The sequence below is a fragment of the Perca fluviatilis genome, chromosome 8 (assembly GCF_010015445.1).
Source record: "Perca fluviatilis chromosome 8, GENO_Pfluv_1.0, whole genome shotgun sequence".
Lineage (NCBI taxonomy): Eukaryota > Metazoa > Chordata > Actinopteri > Perciformes > Percidae > Perca > Perca fluviatilis.
In genome coordinates, this window is record NC_053119.1 from 4,203,951 (window position 1) to 4,231,438 (window position 27,488).

Below are 27,488 nucleotides of genomic sequence, written 5' to 3' on the forward strand. Positions count from 1 at the left end.
AGATGTATATAAGCCTGGTGTTCTTGTTCACTTATTTGAGAAACTGACTCCACACTGGGCTGCGGCCTTTTGTGAAATCATGTTGCTCCTATATTTGCAAATATATCTTTTTCAATAAAATACAAAAACCCAACTTGGCTTTAGTCTCAGTCTGTCTTATTTGTTTCAATTTACTAAACTCTGAAATTTCCCCCCCTGCTCCAAAGGAAACTTCCACTAAACTTGATTTTCTTCTGCAATGTGATTTTGAGGTGACCAAAATTCCTGCTAAGTTGTCAAACTTCCACAAACAAGTTCTCCAATATTGGAAAATGATATTTACCCACAACTTTTCTCCACATGGATCCACCTTATGGAACAATAGGGTCATTATAATCAATAGGAAATCATTGTTCAGGTATGATTGTTATCAAAAGGGCATTATTTTTGTGAATGATATTATAGATGATAATGGTAACATTTTCAGAATCAGAATCAGAAAAGCTTTATTGCCAAGTATGTTTACACACACAAGGGATGTGTCGTGGTATCGTAGGTGCAAGTCACATTAAAGCATTAAAGCAACATACACAAACACCGAGTCGCCATATGTGGCGCCATCTCAACTCTCTCCTAACTCTCGCAACAGATACAGCATGACATTGGGAGAGGAGAGGGAAACAAAAAAGCGGCTCTCAGACTATCCTCATAAAGATAAGGACAGTGTGGGAACAGGAAAAAACATCTCAGCACATAAGCACACAACAGTACATTTGCACTGCTGCACATAACATAACATAACATAACACAATACAACATAACATAAATGTACAGTTGCACATTTCGCGGTGAAGGCGTGGGACTGGGGGTATAGGGCGTGGGGGAGGGGTTGGCCTGCTGAGAAACGCACAGCCCGGCAGCCCACTAGTGTCTCAGTCCCAGAATGTCATAGCGATAACACAGCACGTTGCCGTGGAGACACCCCTGAACAGTCCAGAACCGATACGAAAATCAGCAGGCACTGGGGAAGACGGGGGAGGAACAAGAGCGTCTCGCTTGCAGAAATATATATATATATATATATATTGGAATATAAAGCTTTTTTAGACAAATATAATTTAAACTGTACATATAGAGAATACAACAAGATCTGTAAAGCAATACCTGTACCATTATTACAGTTAATTCAAAACACATTGTTATATGCAAGGACAATACCCTTACCAACTTTACCAAATTTAGTTATTAATGATTGTACTTTATTTGACAATAAATGTAATAATAAATATATTAGTGATGCTTTGAAATCTTAATTATGTTTTGGTTATAACAGAGGATTGTGTGTACAGGTTCCGAGCATGGACGCATTGTCCATAGAAAAAGCACATTTCAAATTCATTAAATGGCCCATTTCCCCAAAAGTCAAAGAGACTCACTTTAAAATAATCTATAACAGAGATCTTCAACAGGGGGTCCGGGACCCCTAGGGGGTCCTCAGAGTTACTGCAGGGGGGGCCGCCAAATTATTGTTAATTTTTTGAAAGTTTCCAACAAAATTAAAATATCTTAATATGAATCCAGCATAGATAAATCAGCTTCACAGTTTGTGAAAACCCCCCACTGAGGATAGGCTTTCTGGCCCAGGTAAGGTAGTAACTAAGATCCACAGATACAGTTCATCCTAAGGATTCACTGTGCCACATGTATGTTTTACATTAAAACATTATTTATAATTATTATTTTAATAGCTTAGTATTCTATGCACTAAAAAAGTATGTATAAAGGCTTTAGACTGCCCAACGTTGTTGTAGGCCCAGTTTAATATGCAACTTAATTTTATACATTATATATAGTATGGGGGTCCTGCTCCATCTCTTTTTAAGTTGAGGGCTCCCTGGCTTAAAAAACGTTGAAGACCCCTGATCTATAAGATATATCGGGTCTCTGACTTTCTTAGAAGAAGATTCAAATTTGATGTAGACCCTTGTGTTTTTTGTGAGGTGGCTGATGAGACTCTGGAACACATGTTCATTTTTTGCCCTGCTTCCTGTCTGAGATACATAATTGGCTGTCACTTAAGATGGATAATATCCTTACTCTCACCTTGCCGCACATCCTCTTTTATATGGATAATATAGATTCATCAGTATCAGACTCAGTCAATATGATTATTCTAATGGGTAAATATTCATTGTAGTAAGTGGAGATGTTCTAAGCCTTCCTTTGTTTGGTTTATAAATTACTTTAAACAGTTTTTTTCCTCACTGAAAAAGATCAAATCTACTAAGACTGTAAGGAAAATGTGTAGTGACATATCTAGGAAACTACTGTTTTGATTGGTCTCTCCTTGTGTGCCGCTCTAAATGTTAATTTTACTTTCTCTAGCCTTTTTGCTTTTGACTTGTGTATTTTAAGCAGCTCCCCCTTTTTGTTTTGTTCTTTGTTGTTTATTTTGCTCAGGTAATTTTTTCTTGTACATTTACACCATTTGCATTGTATATATGCATGTATATCCTTTTCCCCAATGAGAGTTTTGTATGTTGGTGTTTTTTGTCAATAAAAAAAAAAAAAAAAGACCCAGGCGGAACCAGGGCATGCTGGGAAATGCCGGCTTCTCAGCTGACTCAACATGATGACGTTTTATATAACTTTTTTTATTGATTTTGAAATGGAGGAATTTTAGCCTTGTCTGATTTAAAGGCTTATTCTGTACATAACACGTTTTGTGGCTGATAGTGACGTTTAGAAGTCAGATAGACTAAGTCTGTTCAGATTACAGATCATATACAGTGTGCTGTTAATTAAAATCAGCACCAGATCGCATGTGGAGCATTTAGACAGCTACTCTGTCATAATAAAAACAACCGGAGTAGTGTAGGAGCGGATATATGGGTCTGATAACATTTTTATTAAATCGCAATCGGACCACAGCGTTTCTGTCACTTCCTGTTCATCCTGAAGGCTGCTGGAAACTGCCCGACCTGACAGCGGACTTTTGTCACCGCCCACCGGCAGCTCTCGTCCACCTTACAGGTGGGGCAGTTCATCTCAAACGAGCCTTGGTTGTGTTCCGGATAAACCTGCTGAACCTGAACGGACTTTGTGCTGCTCACCTTTGCTCTGAATGTTTTACCTCTGACTCATCTCCCGGTAGCTACACAACTATTGACGTTAGCTGGTCAGTAACACAGTTTGAAGGAGAGCAAACGGTGTTTTTGACGGAGGAAAAGTTTCTGTCGTTGTGTGAAAATGACTAAAGTCCAAATGCTGAGAGCGTTGGTGGAGCAGCGACTAACTGCGGCTGCTGAAGAGATATTTGGGCTGTTTGAAAGAACGATAGTAGAGTACGAGGAGGAACTTTGTCGTTCAAAAGAGAAGAACGAGCGACAACAGAAACTACTGGACGCTGTTTTCAACCCTCAGCTTCGGTTACACAGAGCAGGTTTGTTACCTTTACTTCTTCTCTCTGTTCACACTCTGGTTATACTGACATCAGACCCATATTATATATTGGGGGGACAGATGCCCTGAAAGTTGGCCCATATATGGGCCAACTTTCAGGGCATCTGTCCCCTCAATCATTCAATAGCGCCGAGATAGAAAAGGTGGCACAGCGGCATAAATCGATCCCCCGGCGGCACTGACCGCTCCCAACACCGACAGGTCTGTGCCGGCTTGTGTACCATTTAACAGCAGGAGGAAGTGGTAACGTTAGGCAACAGTCAGTGACAAACCGTTTACTAATTTCACATATCCTTGCGGATGTACCTGAAGTATTAGAGCTAACATGGCTATTGTTGGCCTCTGCGAAAATACATTATTTATTAAGTTTTGCCATAGGTGTTATTATACAAATAATTACAAAAACCCACAAACCTTACATAACCCAAATGAGTGTAAGAGACATGTAACATACAGTATACAAAGACTATTTGACATACATAAATATAGCTTGTGAACACAAAGAACATAAAACATATAAAGACAGTATGTGACTAAGTTTACAACGGGGATGGGGGAGGAGGTGTGTGCATGAATAGGCGCGTCGGTGTGTGTGTGTGCATGAATAGGCGCGTCGGTGTGTGTGTGTGCATGAATAGGCGCGTCCGTGTGTGTGTGTGTGTGTGCATGAATAGGCGCGTCCGTGTGTGTAAGTGTGCGTATGATGAGTGTTTTTGTGATTATATTATGAAATGTTGTGAGTCATGGTACTGTGTTATAGATATGAGAGGGAGTGGGTATGAAGCTTTGAGTATGTTGGATTAGGTGAGGCTCACCAGAAGGGAGGGAGAGAAGGAAAGATGGGAGGAAGGAGTGGGGTGGAGCTTGGTAGGAGGGGTATTTATCTATGGGAATTGAGGAGCAAGGTGAAAGAACCAGTTATTTCACCATCACTTGCTCCAACCAGTTCAAGAGCCTTGGTGTCATACTGGACAATATACTACTCATTTAGTGCGCACATAAACAGTATTTCTCAAAGTGCCTTTTTCCATCTAAGGAGCATTACACAGCTTCGCCCAGCGCTCACCCAGCAGAGTGCAGAAGGCCTTGTCAATGCGTATGTGACATCCCGCCTTGACCACTGCAATTCCATCTTGTCTGGAATCCCTAATAAGCTACTCCACTGGCTCTAGTTCATTCAGAATTCTGCAGCGAAGATTATAACATGCTCCAAATCCACTAGCCATGTAACACCATTGATTATGCAACTGCACTGGCTTCTAGTTGCCTACAGAATACGTTTCAAAGTCCTGGGGCCTCATGTATAAACGTTGCGTACGCACGAAAAGCTTGCTACACTGGTTTTAACGGACACTTTTGTGATGCAAACTGTTGAGCAGTCGTGAGAATGTGTGGGCCTTCCACAAAGTCTTGTCTGGCTCTGTAACGTGGCGAATTCTAAGTGGAAAGTGCCAAAACTCTAGCCTAGAAATCTAGACGCACCCTAGTGGCAGCAAATTTATTCTGCAGCCAGGGTCAGTCTAGGCACTCTCCATTTGGCTTGCGAGCTGGAAAAAACAAATTTTGGTCAGGCCAATAACATCGTGTATAGAGCCAGCCAATGTTACAAAATAAAATTTCCACTTCACTTACTGGCATATGTCTGTGACGTTGTCTATGAAAAAAACATAATTATATGCGCTGATACTCCATAAAAGTTTATGTGGATAATGTTTTTACATCTTTCACACTATTAACTGTTTAATTCGCAGGCTACTTAACCTCCGTTAAACATGAGGACAGGAAATGTATGATAAATCCACTTAGAACATACTTTCAGTCATCCTCTGTATTTCCCATAGATGAAATGTCGTATTCACTGTTAGAGAAAAATCGATATATCTATCGTGATATGAGACTAGATATCGTCTTAGATTTTGGCTATCGTAATATGGCATAAATGTGGTCTTCTCCTGGTTTTAAAGGCTGCATTACAGTAAAGTGATGTCATTTTCTGAACTTACCAGACTGTTGTAACTGTTCGATTATTTGCCTTTACCCACTTAGTCATTAAATCCACATTACTGATGATTATCAAAAATCTCATTGTGTAAATATTTTGTGAAAGCACCAATAGTCAACACCACAATATCGTTGCGATATCGAGGTATTTAGTCAAAAATATCATGATATTTGATTTTCTCTATATCGCTCAGCCCTACTCACTGTGCAACAAAAAGATTGGCACGGAAAATGCAATAGTGTCTGTGAGTCTGTAGTTGTTGAGGCTCGTACAGCACAGTAGGGTTGGGTACCTTTCGCATCTGAACCAATACCACTACCGATACCGGTACCTGGAATTCGGTTCCGGTACCCAACGGTACTTTTTTCGGTACTCTCGCTCTGTAATTACAAAAAAAAATATTTGAGTTGTAGAAATAATTCCAAACCTATTTACTTAAAACATTATGTTATTTATTTAGAATATTTTACACTGACAGAAATTAAACACAAACAAAAATAAAACCCCTCCCTCTCTCCTCCCAAACCCGTCCCTACAACCTATTAAATTGAATAATTATTCTACTTTTATTGTTGTATTTGTATATTATTCTATTTTAGCCTGTTTTATTTTCATCATGACCATTTTTAATTGCTCTTTAATGTTTCATGTAAAGCACTTTGAGTTGCCTTGTTGCTGAAAGCTGCTGTAGAAGTAAAGTTGCTTTGCCTTACAACCTCAGCCTGTCAGTCAGTCACCAGGGCACAGAAACCACCGTTGTGCCTGCTCGCGTCAGAGGAAGTGTAACGTCAACAGCGCCGCGACCGCTTTCGCCTCGCCGTTAATATCCTATCGCAGCAAACGCTGTCTTGTAATGGAAGTTTCCTGTTGCAGCAGGGGAAGAGTTTTCAGAGTTTAGTAAAGTGAAACAAATAGACAGTTGGAGACTAAAACCAAGTTGGGTTTTTGTATTTTATTAAAAATATATATTTGCAAATAGGAGCAACATGATTTCACAAAAGGCCGCAGCCCAGTGTGGAGTCAGTCCCTCAAATGAGTGATCAGAACACCAGGCTTATATACATCTTCAGAGTGACAGCACACACGCACTTGGATTATTATGACGCTACAATTCTTACAGGCAATCTGATACACATGAAGACAATCAGGAAAAACACAAGAGACATCTCGGAGCCATTTCACCTCCTCCTCCCTGTACGACTTTCACCCCCCCCCAGTTACATCTTAACTGGCATGGGAAAACTAGAGCTAGTTTTAGGGTGACCTTGTAGCCCCTATCTGTTCAGACAGACAGTGCTCACATTATGTTCCAGACTGGACGTCTCACAAAGTTAGAATCAAAATCTACATGTGGGAAATGAGATAGACTCTTTCAGCATTTGTGAGAGAATTAAAGTACAAATAAAACCTAAAAATATAAGGAATTATGCTTAAATGTAATTTTTCCCATTACAGTCTGCGTGAAGTTTTTAAAAACTGTAACCACACTTGAAACCACTTTATCGGCATCGCTGTGACTCAGCGTGACTTCAACAAAACTGTGGAGCTGACGTAGTTTACTCCGTGTGTGTGTGTGTGTGTGTGTGTGTGTGTGTGTGTGTGTGTGTGTGTGTGTGTGTGTGTGTGTGTGTGTGTGTGTGTGTGTGTGTGTGTGTGTGTGTGTGTGTGTGTGTGTGTGTGTGTGGCGTGTGTGTGTGTGTGTGTGTGGCCGGACCTCTGCTCTCTGTCAACATGCAGGTAAGCTTGCGCTTACTCTCAGGTACCGAAATTTGGCACCGTTTGATTTTACGTGAACCAATACGCTGACGTGATTCGGTCGGTACCGGTAAAAGTACCGGGTTCGGGTACTAGCGCACCGGAGGCGGGATGCACGGATCCATCTCCAGGAACAAACGCTGTGTCGGGTGGGCAAACTCATGTGATGCGTAGTTGATCCCGTGGATGATTTGTAGGCTGTTAAGTGAACAAGGTGTACCCGGTCCACCAAACACTGGTCTTAATTCGGCACATATTTCTGTTACTGTATTTTCTATTTCATAATTTCATAATTTCATCCATGCGTGGCACAGCGGTAGGGCTGGGGGTAAAGGATTATTTATTAAACGATTAATCAGGCGTTTATTTTATCGATTAGTCGACTAATCTAACGACTAATTGGACGATTATTTTTCTGTTGCTCGATTAATAAAAACCATAATGTATCTCAAATAAATACCAAAAAAATCTTAATAATATACTTTATTACACAACAGTTTTGCACAGCAAAAATTCTTCTGCTTTACACAAAATAAAATAAATACAATTATTTTACTGTTATACAAAATGAAAGGCCAGCCTGTTTACTCTTTTACAGTACCAACATAACTCTCTTGTTCAAAAAATTCAAAAGTTGTAGTGCAAAAAAAAAAACACTGTGCAGTGCACAGTATAGACATTCCTGAGAGTGTTTTAATACAATATAAAATTCCTGTTTTCAGTTTTACAGTCCCAAAATAAATCTCTCCTGTACAAAGCTACTGCAATCTGCTTGCTACCGTTAGCTAGATCTAGCAGCTGTACTCTTTGGTGGTGCTAGGGTGCGCTGTCACCTGCCGTGGAGACGCTGGCCTCACTAACCTCTCCTCCTCTGAGTCCGATCTCCCTCGCGCTGGTCTCAGTTTCACTCAGCCTACTAACACTTAATAAATAAAATAAATGGCATTACATCAGTGGGTTCAAACTGCTTATTGTGCATAATTTGGACTGATACTGAGATGCAGGTTTTTCTGTAACTGGTGTGGCGCTGCCATTATTCTCTTCATTTCCACTTCGACATTAGAGATATTTTTTTTTTATTTCTGCCATGGTTTTGGTGCATTCACCACCCGGTCACCATTTGCCACTCTGGGCATTTTCTTTTATTGCTTATCCAAGATGACAAACCTCCAAACAGAATTTTTTTTTTTCTTGCCTCCACCTCAGTCGGTGAAGTTTTTTTTTCTCGTCTGCAGCGGGATAACCCGTTGTGATTGGACAAAGAATGGTGTCGGAGGCACATTTATAATAATTTCCATATTCATTTATGGGAGGAGGCAAGGCGGGGTCAGTCACTCGTTCATGTGCGCTCAATTTCACGTTGATTGTGATGTATAAAGGAAATGTGCGCAGGACCTGGCGTACGCCCGGTTTTATACATGTGAATATTTCTGTGCGTTCTGGTCTTTTATACATGAGGCCCCTGTTCCTGGCATACAATGCCCTACACAATTATACCCCCACCTACCTCACTGACCTCCTGGAAGTTTACACCCCTGCCCGCTCACTGAGATCCTCCTCAACAGGCCTACTGCATGTCCCTAGTGTGAACCTCAGCACCCTGGGGGAGAGAGGGCTTTCAGCTACACCAGCCCCAATATGTGGAATTCACTTCCAGATTACATCAGACACTGTGACTCAATTACTGACATTAAAAACAGACTTAAAACATCTCTCTTCTGGGCTTCCGAGGGGGAGGAGTGGGGGTGTCCAAGGGCGCATGATGCCAGAATAGGGTGACCAGATTTCCCGGAACTAAAACCGGGACACTTTGCGCGTGACCGTAGTACTCGTGCACGCACACGCTTTTTAACGTGAACATGTGCCAGGCCAGGTCAGACATAGACACAGACAGATTAGACACAATTTTGCCGACAGCACACGTAGGCCTACTGCTCTCAACACAATATATCTCAGTTAATATTCATGAATTTTCTTGGTATGTAGCCTACATATCTAAGAAATAATATTAAAAGACATTGCGTGAGTTTCGTGTAGGACCAACTTTAATTTTCAGAATTAAAGCATTCTTTTGGAAAATGCATCCACTGAACTTGTGAAAAGGTATTTTTCATTGCATGGCACTAAACAAATTATTTGGAACTGCTGCCACAGGCTTGAACTAAAGTTATGGTAACACTTTATGGGAAGGGTACATTAATTATGAATTAATGCATGAATTAATTCATGATTTGTGCATTACTTCATTCCTTTTATATGTTATGAATCATCAGGAATTGGCATGAGTTCAATAACCTGTTTTGCCTTACATCACTTTGATTATTTGGAATGGTTTTGTATAGGGGTGCAGCAGATCACAAAACTCACAGTTGGATAGGATCACGGGTTATGAGTCAGAAATCTGATAAATTTTCAGATCAGAACAAAAAAGGGGGGGAATTGAAATGATTTTATTAAAAATGTAATAACAAAATGGCGGAGTGATATTTTAAGTGATAAGCCAGGTTTGCTCAAATGGCTCTGGGTGTGCTGTCATGTTGATTTGAGAACGTTCTAGTCCAGTTGACCAATCAGATTACCTTTTTGAAGCTACTTGAATACTTTTTGATTTTGAGGATGCACAAGGACTAAAAGGATATTAATACGCTATTAAGTTAGTTAATAATCTAACTGATGACTCAATATTTTTTCCAACATTTTGGGGTCTTAAACTATATTTGTGGTGTCTTAAAAAGGTCTTTAAAAACCTTAGATTTGACTTAATGTCTACAATTGTCTGTACTATGGGGTTAGGGGTTAGGTAAAATGCATAGCACAGTTATGAACAAAAAAACATAAAACCTGTGCATCTGTTTCCTTATTCTCCTCAGATGTCCAGCAGCTGTCGGTGGTGAAAGCAGAGGTTCCCCCTGAGCAGCAGGAGTGGAGCCCCAGTCTGGACCAGAAGGACCCAGAGCCCCCACACATTAAAGAGGAACAGGAGGAACTCTGGACCAGTCAGGAGGGAGAGCAGCTTCAAGGGCTGGAGGAGGCTGATATCAAAAAAAAAAAAAAAAAAAGTTTAAGTTAAACCATATAACCAATGAGGATAAAGATGATGACGCTGATGAACTCAGTCTTTTTAAAAAAAAAAAAAAGGGGAGGGGAAAAGGGGGGGGGGGGAAAAGAAGGTGATGGAGAGGAAAAAAGGAGAAAGAGAGGACTGTGGAGGACCAGAACCAGCCAGGAACTCAGATCCAGATAGTCCTTTACAACCAGCTACTCATAACAAGACTTCAAACTCCTCTGAATCTCACACTGATGACAGTGCAGACTGGGAGGAGACTAGGGAACCTCAGTCAGGTTTAAACCCTCTGCAAAACAATGAAGTAGCTGTAAGTGATGTGGAATGTAATACTGGAAACACATCAGTTAGCTCCTCTGAATGTGCTGGAAGCTTTGGCCACAAGAAACCTCAACAGAAAAACTCTGGAGTCCAAACAGGAGGGAAAGGAGGGAAAACACATTGCTGCTCACTTTGTGGTAAAGGATTTGCACACCCTTGTACTCTGAGACAACACTTAACTGTCCACACTGGGGAGAAATCATTTAGTTGCTCAGTTTGTGATAGAAGATTTGCACTAAAGCAACATCTGACACGACACTTGGCTTCCCACACTGGGGAGAAATTATTTAGTTGTTCAGTATGTGATAAAAGATTTGCACAAAAGCATTATCTTAATCGACACTTGGCTTCCCACACCGGGGAGAAATCATTCAGTTGCTCAGTTTGTGATAAAAGATTTGCACAAAGTAAAAATCTGAAACGACACTTGGCTGTCCACACAAGGAAGAAACCAATAAATTGTTCAGTTTGTGGTAAAGGATTCTCTCTTAAGAAGGCCTTAACGAACCACATGAAACTTCATTCAGAAGGGAAAATTTTTAACTGCTCAGTTTGTAAAACAAGTTTCAGTAGCAAAAGCAATTTGACGAGACACATGAGAATCCACACGGGGGAGAAACCATTTAGTTGTTCAGTTTGTGATAGAAGATTCTCTCAGCTCAGTCATGTCAAAAGTCACAAGTGTGTTGGTGAGAGCAGCAGAAAGAAATGAAGCTGCAGAGATGCTCACTGAGACAACTTCTTCTCCGGCAGGATTGTGAAGTTCGGAAAGCAAGACATGGTTCAACACTGATCAGATAAAAAACTGTCAGATTTAAGGCAGAAACAGACTCTAAACAAAGCTTTTTCAGCTCAAAAGAAGCTACAAACCATTATCGGAGTTCTCTGCAATTTGGATTTAGGCACAATCATTCAACAGAATCCGCTATTTGTTTATTAACCGAAAATATCAAACAATCACTTGATAAGGGAAATGTAGTTGGTGCAGTAAATCATAACACCTTAATTTTAAAATTAGCCAAGTTCAATTTATCCAAACAGTCATTGTCCTGGTTTGAATCATATTTAAAAGGCCATGAACAGTGTGTTATAATTAATAATGTGAGATCCACCGTTCTCCAAATTGAAACAGGGATCGCTCAGGGCAATGTTTTGGGACCCATACTCTTCAGCCTTTACATTAATGATTTGCCAGATGTATATCCAGATATAGGTCTACAAATGTATGCAGATGACACAGTGGTGTATGCATCTGATAATACCTGTACTTCTGTGGCAGACAAACTAAATGTCAACTTAGAAAAAATATTATCTTTGCTGGCTTCATCTTGTTTAACTTTAAACACTTAAAAAAACAAACTGTCTGCTTTTCCATAAAAAAAATAAATAAAAAAAAACTACCTCTAACACAGCTCTTGAATGTAGAAATGAATGGGGAGCTTATTGAAGTACCTGATGTTAAGTATCTAGGAATAATTATAGACTATCAGTTGAACTTCAAAAGTCATATCAAGAAAATCTGTAAAACCGTTAAGGCCAACTTAGGCTGCTTTAGGATTATAAGAAACTGCCTGACTCTTGACTGTGCTTTTATTTATTTTTTTATTCTATGATTCTCTCACACATATCTTGCTCTCATATTTAGTTTTTACACTGTGCTCTCATTGTATACTTCCCTTCCTTTTTCATTTAATTTCTTTTAATTTCATCTTTATTGTATTTTTAATAATAATGTAAATCTGTATTTTTATTTATAACCAAAAGCCCTACTAGGGACGAGTGTTGAGAATTAGCTTTGGCTAAAAACACTGATACATACATCAGATGACTGTTGAAGCTTACCTAAGTTTTTGTTGTATCTGTCCCTATCTAAATAAACCTTTTAATAATAATAATAATAACACAATCATTGTAATTCTGTTACTCTTTGTCTCAATTTTGATTTCTAGTCATTGTGCATTTTTTGGTATTCCATTTATTGATTGATTAAACTGTTACGGTTTTAATTGGGGTGGGAATCGATTCGCACCTCTTGATTTGATTCCGATTCAGAGGCCACCGATTCAATTCTAAACCGATTATCGATGCAACAGTTTTTTAATGTAATTTTCCATGCGTGATTTTTAAAAATATACATATAAATCTGAGTTGGCTACTCAGTTTGCTTCCCAGACAAAGCAGCTAGACAAAGCTTAGATTTGGACATATTTGTCACACACAAGTTTTAATGAAATGTTTTGTCTACTGAGGTTTTTATTTTGTAGTCATTCCATGCTTAAGCTTTAAACATGCTTGTGAAAGTCACCTTCTCACACAGTAATCTTCCATGTCAGAGGCTCAGTCATGTTTAAAGGTCCCATGACATGGTGCTCTTTGAATGCCTTACTGGTCCCCTAATACTGTATCTGAAGTCTCTTTTATATAGGCCTTAGTGGTCCCCTAATACTGTATCTGAAGTCTCTTTTATATAGACCTTAGTGGTCCTCTAATACTGTATATGAGATCTTTTATATAGACCTTAGTGGTCCCCTTCTTAGAACATGAAGGTGTCAGATGTGATAAAATAGATGAACGGCCTATATGTGTTTTGCCTAATTATTTTATGTATGTCTTATTAGATCATGCGTATATACAACTTTTTCTTTTTTCTCTCCTTTTGGCCATTTTTGTGTGTTTTTTTTCTGCACTCTTGCCTAAACTGTAAGTTGTTGTCCATTATCCAATCCTCTTTCAGTCACTCTGTGTTCTGATTTGTACTTGTCTGGAGACAGTAACTTTTAAATAAAAATCAACACATTTAAAAAAAAAAAAAATTAAATCGATTATTAACTTATCAGAATCGAACATCGAATCGTTCTAGAGAGAATCGCGATGCATCTAAGAACCAAATTTTTTTTTCTTCCCACCCCTAGGTTTTAAGTTGTGTAAACGTGTCATAGTATTTTATGTTCCCTATACAGCACTATTCATTTAAATAAGTGTTTGTTTGCAGCCCAAAGAAATAATCAAATGTTTCAACAAAAAAGGAAAGAAATAGAGAAAAGTAAGAAAGAAAATACAGATTTGTGTAGCAGAAGTACAGGATTCAAGGATGAAGCTAAAGTCAAAATGCTGCTTACATGTTAAGGTATCAGTAATAATAATCCACTAATATATAGTCAGCAAAAAAAGAAAATTTCTCTCACTTTCAACTGCTTTTATTTTTAGCCAATTTAACATGCGTAAAACTTTGTATGAAAAAAAAAATTCAACAACTAAGAACTAAACTGAACGTTTCACAGACATGTGACTAACAGAAATGGAAAAATGTGTCCCTGAACAAAGGCTCAAAATGAAAAGTTGCAGAACGTTACAGGGAAGACATCCTCCTCCCTCGTGGTACCCTTCCTGTAGACTCATCCTGACATCACTGCCACTACCCAAAGTGAGTAGAGTGCAGATGTGAGTTGCGCATGCGTCACTTTGCGACAAGTAACCTACAAGATGCTAACGGCGGTTTGAGCTAACGTTGGCAATCAAGTAGCCTACTAGCTAGATGCTAACGGCGTTTTGAGCTAACGTTTGCAATCAAATAGCCTACTAGATGCTAATGGCGTTTTTAGCTAACGTTAGCAATCAAACAATCATAGATAGCTAAAACGTTTTTGAAATGACTGCTAGCTACAAGTTAGCAATCAAACAACATTGGCTGTCACTTGAATGGCGTTTTGAGCTAACGTTAGCAATCAAACAATCATAGATAGCTACAACGTTTTTGAAATGACTGCTAGCTACAAGTTAGCAATCAGACACAACAAAGGCTGTCACTTAAATGGCGTTTTGAGCTAGCGTTAGCAACCAAACAATCATAGATAGCTAAAACGTTTTAGAAATGATTTCCATCTTCTGTTATTGTATGTAAAGAGAAACGTTTATTATTTTACAGATTTCACAAATTTCAGTAAGACACGTTATGCCGTAAACAGTTTAAATCTGAGCATGCGCGACTCACATCTGCACTCGACTCACTTTGGGTAGTGACAATCACCCTCCAGCAGCCGTACCGCTCGTTCTGTGCACAATTTCCTGCAAGACAGGAAAGTTAGTGCTCTGCCATGGCCAGCGAAGAGCCCGGATATCAATCCCAGAAAGTCTGAGCAGCAATTTGAGATAGTGGAAGCGGTCATGGATTTTATATCGACTAAATGAACAAAATAAATTACTGTTTGTGTAGTAGTCCATGTTGTTATCTTCCTTGTTAGTCTTTATTTCCCATTGAAGTTCCACAAAAATCTTGTGTTTGCATTTTCGATGCATTTTGAGGTGAATTTTCAGGGTAAGAAGGAGGGGGGAGAGGGTCGGAGGGAGGGGAGGCACTTCGACAGCGCGGCGCTGCACTTGAAGTGACACAAGCGCTTGTGCTGGTTGAGAGTCTCATTTCACTCGGGGGAAAAATGTCAAAAAGACAACAAAGTTTGTTTAACTTTTTAAAATACATGGGCCAGGGGGGGTGACCTCTAGCTCACCCAGTAAGAGCGTTTGGGGCTGAGTCCTGCAGTGGCCTGGGCTCGAATCTGACCTGTGGCCCCCCCATCTCTCGCCCCCTTTCGTGTCTATCCACTGTCACTATAATAAAGGGAAAAGCCACAAAAAATTATCTTTAAAAAATACGCTGTCCAGTTGGATCCCAAACAAGCAAAAAAACGTTACTGCTGATTTAATAGTCCGATAATTGCTGCTTGTGAAAACGATTGTTGCATTGTTGTTGTTTTTTTTTACAATTGCACCGATGCAGTGCATGTTCTGAAATTAAAATAAACATTGCCCTGATGTACACACAGCGTTGTTTAGGTTTTTTTTAGTCAGAGAAGCCGGATCCACCCCCCCTCTGCGCTCCGGGACCTCCCACTTTACAAATTAAGCCCTGCCCACAAGGCATCTAGTCTGCCGGAAAGCCATGAGAAGAATATGAACTTTTATTTTGAAGAAGCGGTAACGGAAGCAGTTGTACTTACCGTGACTGACTTGAGCAATGCGGAGTCTGGATGAAGAGGTTTGTTATCGGTGCTTTGTTGTTGTCGTAGCATGCTAGCTGGAAACAGACGGAGTGTGAACTCGGCCACACAGCGCTAGTAGGAGAGACTATTGGATAGAGACCAAACTGTATGCTTCATGGACCCACAATGTCCAGATAGACCTGTCTGAATGGACTCTGTGCTGTTGCCTTTATTTAAAAACGTCTGAATGATCTCCTGGTGTCCTGCGAAGCTAATGAAGTTAGCTTGCTAGCTGGAAGTACACGGACCCGAACGTAACCTAGCAACACAGCGCATTTCAGAGTGACAAAACGGATTTTAACGGACCCTTTCTAGAGGAAACGTTTCTGTGATTTAGTAGAAATGTCTAAACTTGAGTTCAGTTCAAAAGAGAATCACCGACAACAGAAACTACTGGACGCTGTAGTTTTAAACCCTGAAGTCCGGTTACACAAAGCAGGTTGGTACAGCTTCATTGTTTGTTGGAGCCATTACACCACTTTGTCTTAAAAAAGCGACCATGTTGGTTACTGTCAATGTGCAGTTTTATGTTTGAGCACTGGGTGGAGCATTGCCTTTGGGAAGGCATAAAGGTAATCAGCCACAGGTACACAGGTGTGTGGAAAACGGGGAAAGCAGACAGCTTTTCACCGTGTTTGTCGTGTCAGTCTTGTCAGTGTTTAAGTTGTTTGACAAGGAAAATGGATGGAACTAAACCAAAAATGAAATGAAATGAAATGGACGGTATGCTTGTGCGACGGTAAGCATGCCGTTACTGTAAATAAATGGGTCACAGCACCGAAATGCAGACAAATTGTGGACATTGATTATTGGCACGCAGAACACGCGTCCAAGCAAGTTCTCCCCTGATCCCACCGTATTGGCCTAATGTAGGAGTTAATAAAAGACTCTACATTGTTATTATGCATTTAATCTGCTGGGAAACCAGTGGAGGAGGAAGTATTCACAACCATAACTGAAGAAAATGTACAAATGAAACTGTTAGAAGTACATTTTCTGTTTAAAATGTTACTTCAGTAAAGGTATGTAGGCCTATGTATATTAAGGGAAATGTAGTAAAGTTATTAAAGGTATAAATATGCCCGCTATGACAAACATTCTCTGGTTTCAGCTCATCCCTCTATCAGGGAATCTCCTAAACTCAGGACATACGGAGGGTGTGAAATTAAGGGTCGTGTAGCACGTATTTTAGTGTACTTTTTGTACTATGTTACTGCACTTTAATTAGAGCTGTAACCATTCTAAATGTTTCTGTACAATGGTCTCAGCAATCATTGCGATTAGCAATAGAATTGTCTTTCAGTCAAATAATTTTTTTTTATTTATTTTTATTTTTATTACATTTTCAAGCAGATTTGAAGTTTTGAATGAATCCCAGGATACATCTTTTGGTTATATCACTGTTATGTGACCAAGGGGGTAAGCGAGCGCCATTTTGATGAAAACGATCACCTCCCGTTAGCATCCCATTGACTCCCATTCATTTTGGCGCCACTTTGACAGCGAATAACTTTACATCTGAAGAGTTTAAAGACGCTATTTGTCTGTTGTTTATTTCTAAAGAAACACGACAATGTATAAAAGGCTCCATTACCTTGTACCTCACGTTATGGCTCCGTAGCAGATGCTTTTGTAAAAATAGGCTAACGATTGGGTCATAACCACGGCACTTACTGTCACACAGTAGAGGAGTTACCGTATAGTAGACATTTACCTGCAGTAAGGTTAAATATTAGTCTATATCCTTGATGTTCCACTTACGGGATTGCTCCATTGCCGCCGGAAAATCTGCCAGATTTCACTCATTCAGGCCGGATATTCGTCCCCTTCCTGTGTCTCTGTGTTGGCGTTCTAACCTCCGGTGGATTTGTGAGGACTATGGTTAACTGCTCCTCAGATCTCTGCAGGGTAAATCCAGACAGCTAGCTAGACTATCTGTCCAATCTGAGTTTTCTGTTGCACGACTAAAACTACTTCTGAACGTCCACACGTTCCACCAAAACAGGTTCCTTCCTGACAGAGGCACTGCGGCTTTACTCTGGCGCTTAGCAACGCCCAAGACAATTGTGATTGGTTTGAAGAAAAGCCCATAAACCAGAGCAAGTCTTCCTCCCATCCCCGAATGCTATGTGGACTAGCCAGACCTTCCTGCAGCGCGCTGTGGAGGAGGGTCTGGCAAAGCGAGACTAGGTCATAACAGACGGTTTAGTATCTTTGGTTATAATAACTCTTTGGTTCGTTGTTTACACTTTGCCTCGTCTTTTTCAGCTCACTTCTGTCTAGGGCTGGGTACCGTTCAGAATCTTTCGATCCGGTGCCTATTTCGATACCTCAGTTTCCATACCGATTCCTAACGCTACTTTTTTCGATACCATATGTTTTAAAATCCATTTCAATATCAACAAAAATACATTAAACACAAAGCTTTTATTTTCCACCTTAATTGTGAATCAAAACAGTTATCAAAATAAAAAAATTCTGGTAAAACTGCTCACTCAGAGTAACATTAATAAACTTGCCTTGCAAGCTCAGCCTGTCAGTCAGTCATCAGGGCAGAGAAACCACCGTTGTGGTAACGTCAACAGCACCGCGACCGCTTTCGGCTCCCCATTAATATCATACCGCAGCAAACGCTGTCTGGGTGAAGTTTTAAAAAACTGTAACCACACTAAAAACCAACCGTGAATCTCTGTGACTTCAACGAAACTGCAAACACTGCAGCACTACTGCAGTAGCCTACTCCGTGTGTGTGTGTGTGTGTGTGTGTGTGTGTGTGTGTGTGTGTGTGTGTGTGTGTGTGTGTGTGTGTGTGTGTGTGTGTGTGTGTGTGTGTGTGTGTGTGTGTGTGTGTGTGTGTGTGTGTGTGTGTGTGTGTGTGTGTGTGTGTGTCGGAGCTCCGCTCTGTGTCAATATGCAGAGAGGACAGATAAGCTTGCGCTTACGCGCTCAGACGCTTCTGGAACCGAAATTTGGCACTGAAAGATAAAGAATTTTTCGATACTCATAGGATTGGAGTATTTTTTTTCGATACCATAAAAGTATCGACGTTCGGTACCCAGCCCTACTTCTGTCGTCGGCTTGATATCCACTAGAGACTAACTGTCAAATATCATCTCCTCACCCCAAAAACACGTGGACTTTCTAGTAATGTTAAACAAACTGTGCTGTGACATAACAGTGCTTCGGTCCAGTGTTAGGCTTAATAGCAAACTACTTCACAGGCTGTGTACTTGTGTTATTACATTATCTGGGTCACATGACGGTGAAATAACCAAAACATGTATCCTGGGATTCATTAGATACTTTAATTTGCTTGAAAAAGATAGAATAGAATAGACTGCCTATTACTATTACTTGTCACTATATACACATGTACAATGAGATTATAAGCAACCCCTTTTCTGGTGCTTTATTAACTACCACCCACACACAATGCAAGACACTCTGTATGAACTGAATTAAGGTCTGTGAACTGAAATAACATGCTTTAATTGTCATAATAATTATGCAATTCTCCACTTTTCATTTACATGAAACAGCTATTTAACAACACTGAACAGAAATAGCTTGCATATGAATTTGACTTATGTATTATGTGTACAGCAGTAACCTATTAAGCAAATATAGAGCTTAACACTGAGAGACCGAGCCTATCGCAGACGAGGAAAACCAGCATCTTTTATTCATATTTTAATCATTTTATAGCAATAAGAGCTAGAAACATACCGTCTTTTGCAGCTGAAAGCTAACACTCAACTGTCACGGTTATATGAGTTATAATGTTCATTATAGGGGTGCACGATTCAGAAAATGTCACGATTCGATTCGGTATCGATTTTTTTGTCCACAAGGGGGCATTCAAGGACCATGCAAGAACCTTAATGTTGACCTTTTGAATCTCTAGGTATGGTGAAGGGTATGTGATGATGTGGGGGGGGGCTATTTTAATTCCAAAGGCCAAGGGAACTTTATCAGGATGCATAGTATCCTGGATCCATGAAATAATTGGCCTTTAAAAAATAAAAGTCTGCCTGCCTCTATGGGAATTTAACATAGGGGTGTACTTACTTATGCCCCCTGTATTTTAAGGAAGAACATTTTATTTATTTACAATACATTATTCATTCACAAAGAAAATTGGTGTCGTTTTTTTAATTAAGGCATTAAGATAAATTTCTAAAAGACTACATTTTTATTCCTCTTTTTAGTCAACTTTAAGATGGGTTCATAAACTTATGAGTGCCACTGTTCCAATTAACTTTGATGATGTGAAAACCCAGTGAGAGGGTCAAAGTTTTTTGTTTTTTTTTAACAATCTCTTTATTGGATTTTACAGTTATAAAACAAACAGGCAAACAATACTGTTCCATACAATAGTAATTGCAGATGTAAATTCAACATATCACAGGACAGATACCAACCCCCCAATCCCCCTCCCACCGGCACCTAGCCCCAGCAGATGGGGACATACAGTTGAAAAGTAAAGAAAAACAAAAATGATGGGTTAATAGAGGAAGAGAGCACAAGGATAAATAAACAAACAGGTAAATAGAATAGAAAAGAATAGATAAAATAAATAATACTAAAAATAGATAATAAACTAATAGAGAAATAGGATTTAAAAAAAAGAACACATCTAAGTTGACAGATCATAAATATATATATACATGCATACACATATATACACATGTATACTAACACACGCACTAATTAAAAATAAATCTGCAATAATGATAAATAAAAATAAAGAAAACCCACTCACAGGCAGTACTTAGTGCACAGAGATCGAACATCTTGTGCTATTGACATTAGATAGGAAGGGATTCCAGGACTTCTCAAATGAGACCGCCTTGCCAATCAAAGTCAGTCTTATTTTTTATAATTTAAGAAAATAAAGCACCTCCCTAACCCAGTTTGTAAGGGTAGGTGGGACTGGGGATTTCCATTTCAGCAGTATCAATCTCCTCGCCAGCAGAGTTGTGAATGTTATTAAGTCCCTGTTAGCTGGTGAAAGAGTAAGTTGGAAAGGCCATACACCAAACAGAGCAGTTAAGGCATTAGGAGTCACATCCCTTCCAATTACCTTGGATAAAGTACTAAAGATCTCAGACCAAAATCTAGTCAGAGAAGAACAGCTCCAGAACATGTGTGAATAATTTGCTGTGGCTTGTTGGCAACGTTCGCATACGGGAGACACTGTATCAAATATTTTTGCAAGCCGAGCTTTAGTGTAGTGAGCCCGATGGAGAATTCTACATTGCATAAAGCTGTGTCCAGCACAGATTGAAGACTTACGCACTCTCCGTAAAATCTCCTCCCAAACATCATCCAGAATCACCTCTCCAAGGTCTGTCTCCCAAACTGTTTTAAGTACGAGACACATTTGCTGTGGGGGAAGACTGAAAGAAAAAAACGCGTAGCCTATCATTTAAGCGGAGATCAGACTTGTCAGTCCGTTGAGGCAGTGTGAGAACAGGAAACATCACTGCCTCTATCGCTGCCACAAGAAAGTTTTGAAACGCTATGAGGGTAAAAAACAAACGCAAGAACTGAACTGCCGAAGAGTTTGTGTGGCAGCTGACTGTTTGCCAAACAACGAAGCACAGCCCGTCCTTCTCTTTCTTTCTCTGTGAAATGAAGCTGCATTGTGCCGTCTAGTCTAAACACAGCTTAAGCCTCTGTCCTGATTGACAGGTGCGTAGCCAGGCCCTAAATCATCCCCTGCTTTATCGTCTATTTCTAAATATATAGGACCATTATTTACTAAATTAACATCATGCTGCTGTATTGAAGAATACTTGAAACTAGCAATTGAGACCATAAACTCATTATGAAAAGGTTGTAAATTAAGTGAGAAGTAGGATCATTTTCTCTTATAGATCAGACTTATCTTTGGAGCCAGTGGAGTTGCTCCCTGCTGAAAATTAGACAGAATGCAGCTTTAATGAGTTTCAGCATTGGCTTCACTTTTAAGCCCCTCCATACATTATTTTTACAGTCTATGGCCCTCATTTATCAGCCTAACGTACAAACCAGCGCAGATATGAGCGCATAAATCATCTTACGACAGGCTTCACATGTGATTCATGAAACGTTCGTATCACACCAATCAGAGCGTAAGAATGGTCGTACTTTGATAAATGCAGCGTCTGGAAACGATCGTCATTTAAATATCATGCCCCAATATATTCTCGGTTTTGAGGCCTCGCCCCTGCAATTTACGACATGGCGAGACGTAATCCGGCTGAGAAGCGGCACTTTTCAGAGGTGGAGATTGAAACCTTGATATCGCAGGTTAATTTGCACTAACGTGTGTATTTTTTGGCAGCCTGAAAATTGTTATTAAAGGCTGTAGAAAGAATGTGGGTTGAAAAGAGATCACTGATGCGGTCAACAGTGTTGCCGTAGTAAATCAGACTCCAGCTGAAGTTTAGCCTATTTAATTTATACATCCTTGACACATTTTCTATAGTCCTAATATACAGGCTTCTCTTGCAATCTCTTAGGCCTTCATGTAGATGTACCTATATTTAAATAAACACACGGTAGCGGAGTTTATGCAGTGTCTTTTATTTTACTCATGTATTTTTTCATGAGTCAGAACGAGGCAACAGCTGAGGGAGAGTGCGTGTCCTCTGCCTCCCCGTGCTGGACCACCACCTCGACCCTGTCTCCTAACAGAAGAGGAGCTGGAAAAACAAGCCGAAATAACTCGGTCAATGGCAGAAATAAATCATTCACGATCGAGAAATGAAAACCTGAAGAATAAATAAAAATGTTGTGCATCGTCATGTTTCCTGTATTGAATATCATTGCCAAACATAACACTATACCTTTAAAAAGCGAGGAATAATATCCTGTCTCCTTGGTATAGACCCCAGTTGGGGCTGTGCTGGACACTGCTCTCTGGGCATCGGGTCATCTGGCTCCATCACTACATTTATGGCACCCAGTTTTCCTGCGAGATGTTGTGCAGAACCCCACAGGCTAAAACAATGTTGCAGACTTTATCTGCCGTGTATAGTAGGGTCCCCCCTGCTGATGCAAGCCATCTGCCCTTAAACAATCCGATGGAGCGCTCCACCGTGGCGCGTACATGTGCACTGTTGTACCGGTGCATAGAGGTCTTCTAAAAGAGCCAAATCTGCCATTGCTGAGAAGTGATCAACTGATGACTTCTCCTTCTCCTGTTAAACTGAGTATATGCTGCACCGCAAGTCCACACTGACTCAAAAACTTGCGTACACGAGTTCAGACCAGACGTGAGATTTTTTTTGCAGCCTACGCTCACGTTCTAATTGATAAATGCCTCGCTTTGCGTAGGAATCGGCGTACGTCCGTCCTACTACGCCTGTTTTAGGTCGTACGCACGTTTCATAAATGAGGGCCACTGTTCTCAAGAAACCAATGTTCTGTTCTTTTCTACAATAACAGTGGTATCCTATTTCTTTTGTTGTCTGTCCCTCCAGAGCTCCCACAGCAACATGTCTGTAAGGAAGAGGAGGTTCTCTCTGATCAGCAGCTCTGTATTCAGGAGAGGAACTCCAGTCTGGACCAAGAGGACCCAGAGCCTCCACAGATTAAAGAGGAACAGGAGGAACTGTGCACCAGTCAGGAGAGGAAGCAGCTTGTACTGAAGCAGGAGACTGATACCTTTCATCACAGTAACAACGTAAACAACACTAACATGTCAGATATTCACCGTTACACTCAAACAGGTATGCATTTTTATGTGACATGTGGGAAAGAGTTTAAGTATAATTCAGCTTTGAAGAAAGACTTGAGAATCCACACAGGTGAGAAGTCATATTCTTGCAAATCATGGAAAAAAATTCAGACAAAATAGTGGCTTGTTGGTTCAATTGAGAACTCACACAGGTGAGAAGCTGTACATTTGCAAGAACTTTTATACTTTCATATATTCTGTGCTACACTTATCTACACCCTTCTGTTCTGGTAATAGAAACCCCCAGTATAATGTTAATATATATGGGAAAACTATACGCTGACCAAAGCTGGTTTGTTTCACGTGTGTAAATGCAGACATCCGATAGCTACCGTTCATCAGCATGTAAATTTCCCTCTGGACAAATAAAGTAATATTTATCTAAAAGTTAAACTTAATTTCCCTTAGGTAAATGCATAACCCAGAAATGAACATAAAACATAATTAATATATAAAACATACTACAGATTATGTAAAAAGATCTTGTCAATGTGAAACTAGTTTTCTAACGGTTTTCTCCGTGTGCATGTATTTGATTCTTCTCCTCAGACGTCCAGCAGCTGCTGGTGGTGAAAGCAGAGGTTCCCCCTGAGCAGCAGGAGTGGAGCTCCAGTCTGGACCAGGAGGACCCAGAGCCCCCCCCACACATTAAAGAGGAACAGGAGGAACTCTGGACCAGTCAGGAGGGAGAGCAGCTTCAACGGCTGGAGGAGGCTGATGTCAAGTTCCCGTTCACTTCTGTCCCTGTGAAGAGTGAAGAAGATGATGATAGTCCAGATAGTCCTTTACAACCAGCTACTCATGACAAGACTTCAGACTCCTCTGGACCTGAGACTGATGACAGTGGTGACTGGGAGGAGAAACATCTGCAGAAACACTCTGGAGTCCAAACAGGAGGGAAAACATTTAGTTGCTCAGTTTGTGGTAAAAGATACCTTCTGAAGAAGTCCTTAACGACTCACATGAGACTTCATTCAGAAGAAAAATCTTCCAACTGCTCAGTTTGTAAAGCAAATTTCTGTTCGCCTAGTGATTTGGTTAAACACATGAGAATCCACACAGGGGAGAAACCATTTAGTTGTTCAGTTTGTGGTAGAAGATTCACACAACAGGGAAATCTGAAACAACACTTAATTCTCCACATGGGGGAGAAACCATTTAGTTGTTCAGTTTGTAGTAAAAGTTTTGCACAAAAGGGAAATCTGAAACAACACTTAATTCTCCACATGGGGGAGAAACGATTTAGTTGTTCAGTTTGTGATAGAAGATTCTCTCGGCTCAGTCATGTCAAAAGTCACAAGTGTGTTGGTGAGAGATGCTCGCTGAGACAATTAGTCAAGTACTGAGTTCAAGTCTTTGTTCAACACTAATCAGCTATAAACTGTCAGACTTAAGGCTGCTACAGACCTCACAATAAGCTTTTTGTCAGCTAAAATGAATACACGATCATTGTAATTCTGTTTTTATTTGTCTTTATTTTGTTTTCTAGGATACAGCTCTATGGTATCAGCAGTTAGGAAACTCAAGCAAAGTATTCAACCTTGTTACTATTGGAGGAGGGCTGGGGTTGATGCTTGATCACAGAAGGCTTCTAATCTGGTCAATTTCTGTTGGATGGCAAGGATGATAAACAGTTGTAAAGCTCAGCCAACTGCAGTTGAAGGTTGTACTTCAATATTTGCCACAGTTTTGGTAACTAAGCACTGTGTTGCTTAGGAATTCACTTTTTGTATACATTTATTTGAATAAATCAAAGTTAAACTTGAATTGTTGTACATCTGTTTCCCTAAAGAAAGTGCTGGTTAGTAATTAGTTACATTTACATTTGTCTGTCATTTCAGTTATAATAACTTTGTATTCTCCAAGTTAATATCAGATCTTTGAACAAGGTGACGTCATAGAAACAAACAAACCAACAGTTTATCTAAATCACTTTATGTGAACTGAAGGTTGAGGAGATGGTCATCCCATATTACTTTTCTCTTAAAGTAGTTCCTGGAGAGATGGCAGATTGCAGCCAATCACCTTATCAGCAGAGCGGATTTTATGCTGCACTCTGCCCTTGTCCTTGGGGTGGCAGCAGCGTACCGGATGGTGATGAAGCAGCTGAGGATGGACTCAATGGGTACGTCCCGAAGACCTTAAATTGCATCCCTGACTCCTCCCCTCTGCTTAGTCCCTCCCACCGAGGAAGCCCGGGAGAGACAAGAGGAAATCATCGGAGGAGAGAGGCAACAAGCAAATGTGTTTCAGAGGGATGAGACGTCCTTATCCTCTGAAGCGTGACATGAATACCTCAGCTCTATGGGTGGAGTTAACAACTCCTTCAGCTGCACGGCTTCCGGGAAGGCTGCTCTCGTGCAGTATATCTCCTCGGTGATCCCTCCTCGATGCTCTCTCCTCAAGGACAAAATAAGAGCTCTGAGACGGCCTTCACCGAGGAGGGACAGAACAACTTCCGGTTCAGCCAAGCAGCCGGCGGTGAGACGGCAGTAAGACAAGTGCTTAGGGACCGTCTACAAACTACAACACCGAAAAGAGACACAATACACCTCACACATAATTAGGGTTGGGTACCGTTTGGATTTTTACGATTCCGATGCCGAACCGGTACTTTTAAAACGATTCCGATTCCTAAACCGATTCTTGGAAAAACTGAAAAATGAAGAAAGGCTTTTTGTGGAGTTTTTTTTTTTTTTTTTTGAAAATTATTTAAATTTAACAATATATTGTTTTAAAGTACTTAAATATGTAATAAGTAAACATAAGTCACCTAACACACAGCTACAATAATTTAACAAATAACAGTTACACTATTAACAAGTAACAACAAAATAAATGTTGAGTTGGTATGCCAACCAGCTTCAAGCTTTAGCCGTTCTTTTGCAGAAAAGTGACCATATTTGCCTTCTCTGGCAAGATACTACACCTCTCCTGACTTATGGCATGTCCTGCCCAGGAGAAAACTCTCTCAGACGGTGTCCAAGAGGTCTGTACACACAGGTATGAGTTTGAAAGGGCAGACAATTTGGGGAGGCTGTCTCGCCTCCCCCACCACCAGGCTACAGGCTCTTGTCCTGAACGATAGACTAGCAGAGTAAGTGTAATATGTTTACTAGCGATCACGTGCAGTCAGTGAATGGTTAATATGCTTTTACGTCCGTTTTGGTGAGCCCAGAGGGAAAATATGCCATTTTAAAAGTAGCCTACATTTACGGTAGCTAGCTAACGGTAGACTACAGAGAAAGTGTGATGTTTTTACGTCCATTTCAGAGCGTGTACAAAAAGACGTCTATCAGCAGGGATTGTAGAGTGCATGTCGGGGGAATAGCGCGGACACACGCTTCACATCACGAGCGGGCATGTGCGCCACTTGGCAGAAAAGGGAGAAAAAAAAAAAAGAAGCTGCCGCTTTCCAGAGCGACAGAGGGAAAATATTTCAGTCGGAACCGAAATGAGGAACCGAAATTCTCGTTCTAATCAGGTCCGAATACTACCGTTTGCGTAGGAACCGGTACCATATTGGAACCGGGTTTCGGTACCCAACTCTACACATAATTAGTCTTCTGCTGGTTGTACTACAGCACTTACTTTTCATAAATAGGCATATGCATAATTTTGGGGAATATTCTTTGCCAAAAAAATGTAATATATGTCATAATTACAGAGAGTCATGTCTCCAAAACTACTCCACACTTAGAAGGCCCCCTACTGGTTGTACTACAACATGTAGTTTAAGGGAAGTGTTGGGGATTACCGCCTCTCTGTCCCCCCTTTTGTGTCTGACTCCAAAAAAAAAGACCTATATATCCCAGCACATTCGTTAAATTGGAATTGCATTGTTCCTAAGCAAGAGCAAAATAAGATGGTAAGATTAAAGTCAAATACGTTCGTTTAATCAGTCAAGCATCGCAAGTTAAAATACACAGATCTGTGACCTGCGTGAAGCTGGCCCCCCATGTCATCCAAACACATTGGAGACGAGACAGCAGGTCTCATATTTCAGACACTGCAAACTTATACATTGTTTGTCGGGCTATTTCGTTATTAAATTCACTTCTGAGACTTTTTTTAAGCGAGAAATCAACTATATAAAGCTCAAATATGGGCCTTTTTACGAAAATTGATGGCTAATTGCAAATT

At 40.3% G+C, this 27,488-nt stretch overlaps 1 protein-coding gene across 3 annotated transcripts; it reads left to right on the plus strand.

The window, feature by feature from the left end:
- The first annotated feature begins 2,950 nt into the window (after positions 1-2,950).
- Positions 2,951-25,112, plus strand: LOC120564248 (adult enhancer factor 1-like). Of its 3 annotated transcripts, none has more exons than XM_039809097.1 (3): positions 2,951-3,421; positions 23,089-23,291; positions 23,895-24,005. In XM_039809097.1, the coding sequence occupies exons 1-3, from the start codon at positions 3,229-3,231 to the stop codon at positions 23,916-23,918; spliced, it is 420 nt and encodes a 139-aa protein (XP_039665031.1). In that variant the 5' UTR covers positions 2,951-3,228; the 3' UTR covers positions 23,919-24,005. The 3 variants fall into 3 exon arrangements, with proteins under 3 accessions (XP_039665031.1, XP_039665029.1, XP_039665030.1); XM_039809095.1 differs by having other exon boundaries at positions 2,954-3,421; positions 23,089-23,337; positions 23,895-25,112; XM_039809096.1 differs by lacking the exon at positions 2,951-3,421 and adding an exon at positions 15,540-16,058 and having other exon boundaries at positions 23,089-23,337; positions 23,895-25,112.
- Positions 25,113-27,488: the final 2,376 nt, after the last annotated feature.

Excerpts from the sequence above, each read along its gene's own strand:
- LOC120564248 (XM_039809095.1), top strand. The coding sequence starts at position 3,229 with ATGACTAAAGTCCAAATGCTGAGAGCGTTGGTGGAGCAGCGACTAACT. Across the intron at positions 3,422-23,088 it reads GCTTCGGTTACACAGAGCAG|AGCTCCCACAGCAACATGTC; the intron begins GTTTGTTACCTT and ends CTGTCCCTCCAG. Across the intron at positions 23,338-23,894 it reads TCACCGTTACACTCAAACAG|ACGTCCAGCAGCTGCTGGTG; the intron begins GTATGCATTTTT and ends TCTTCTCCTCAG.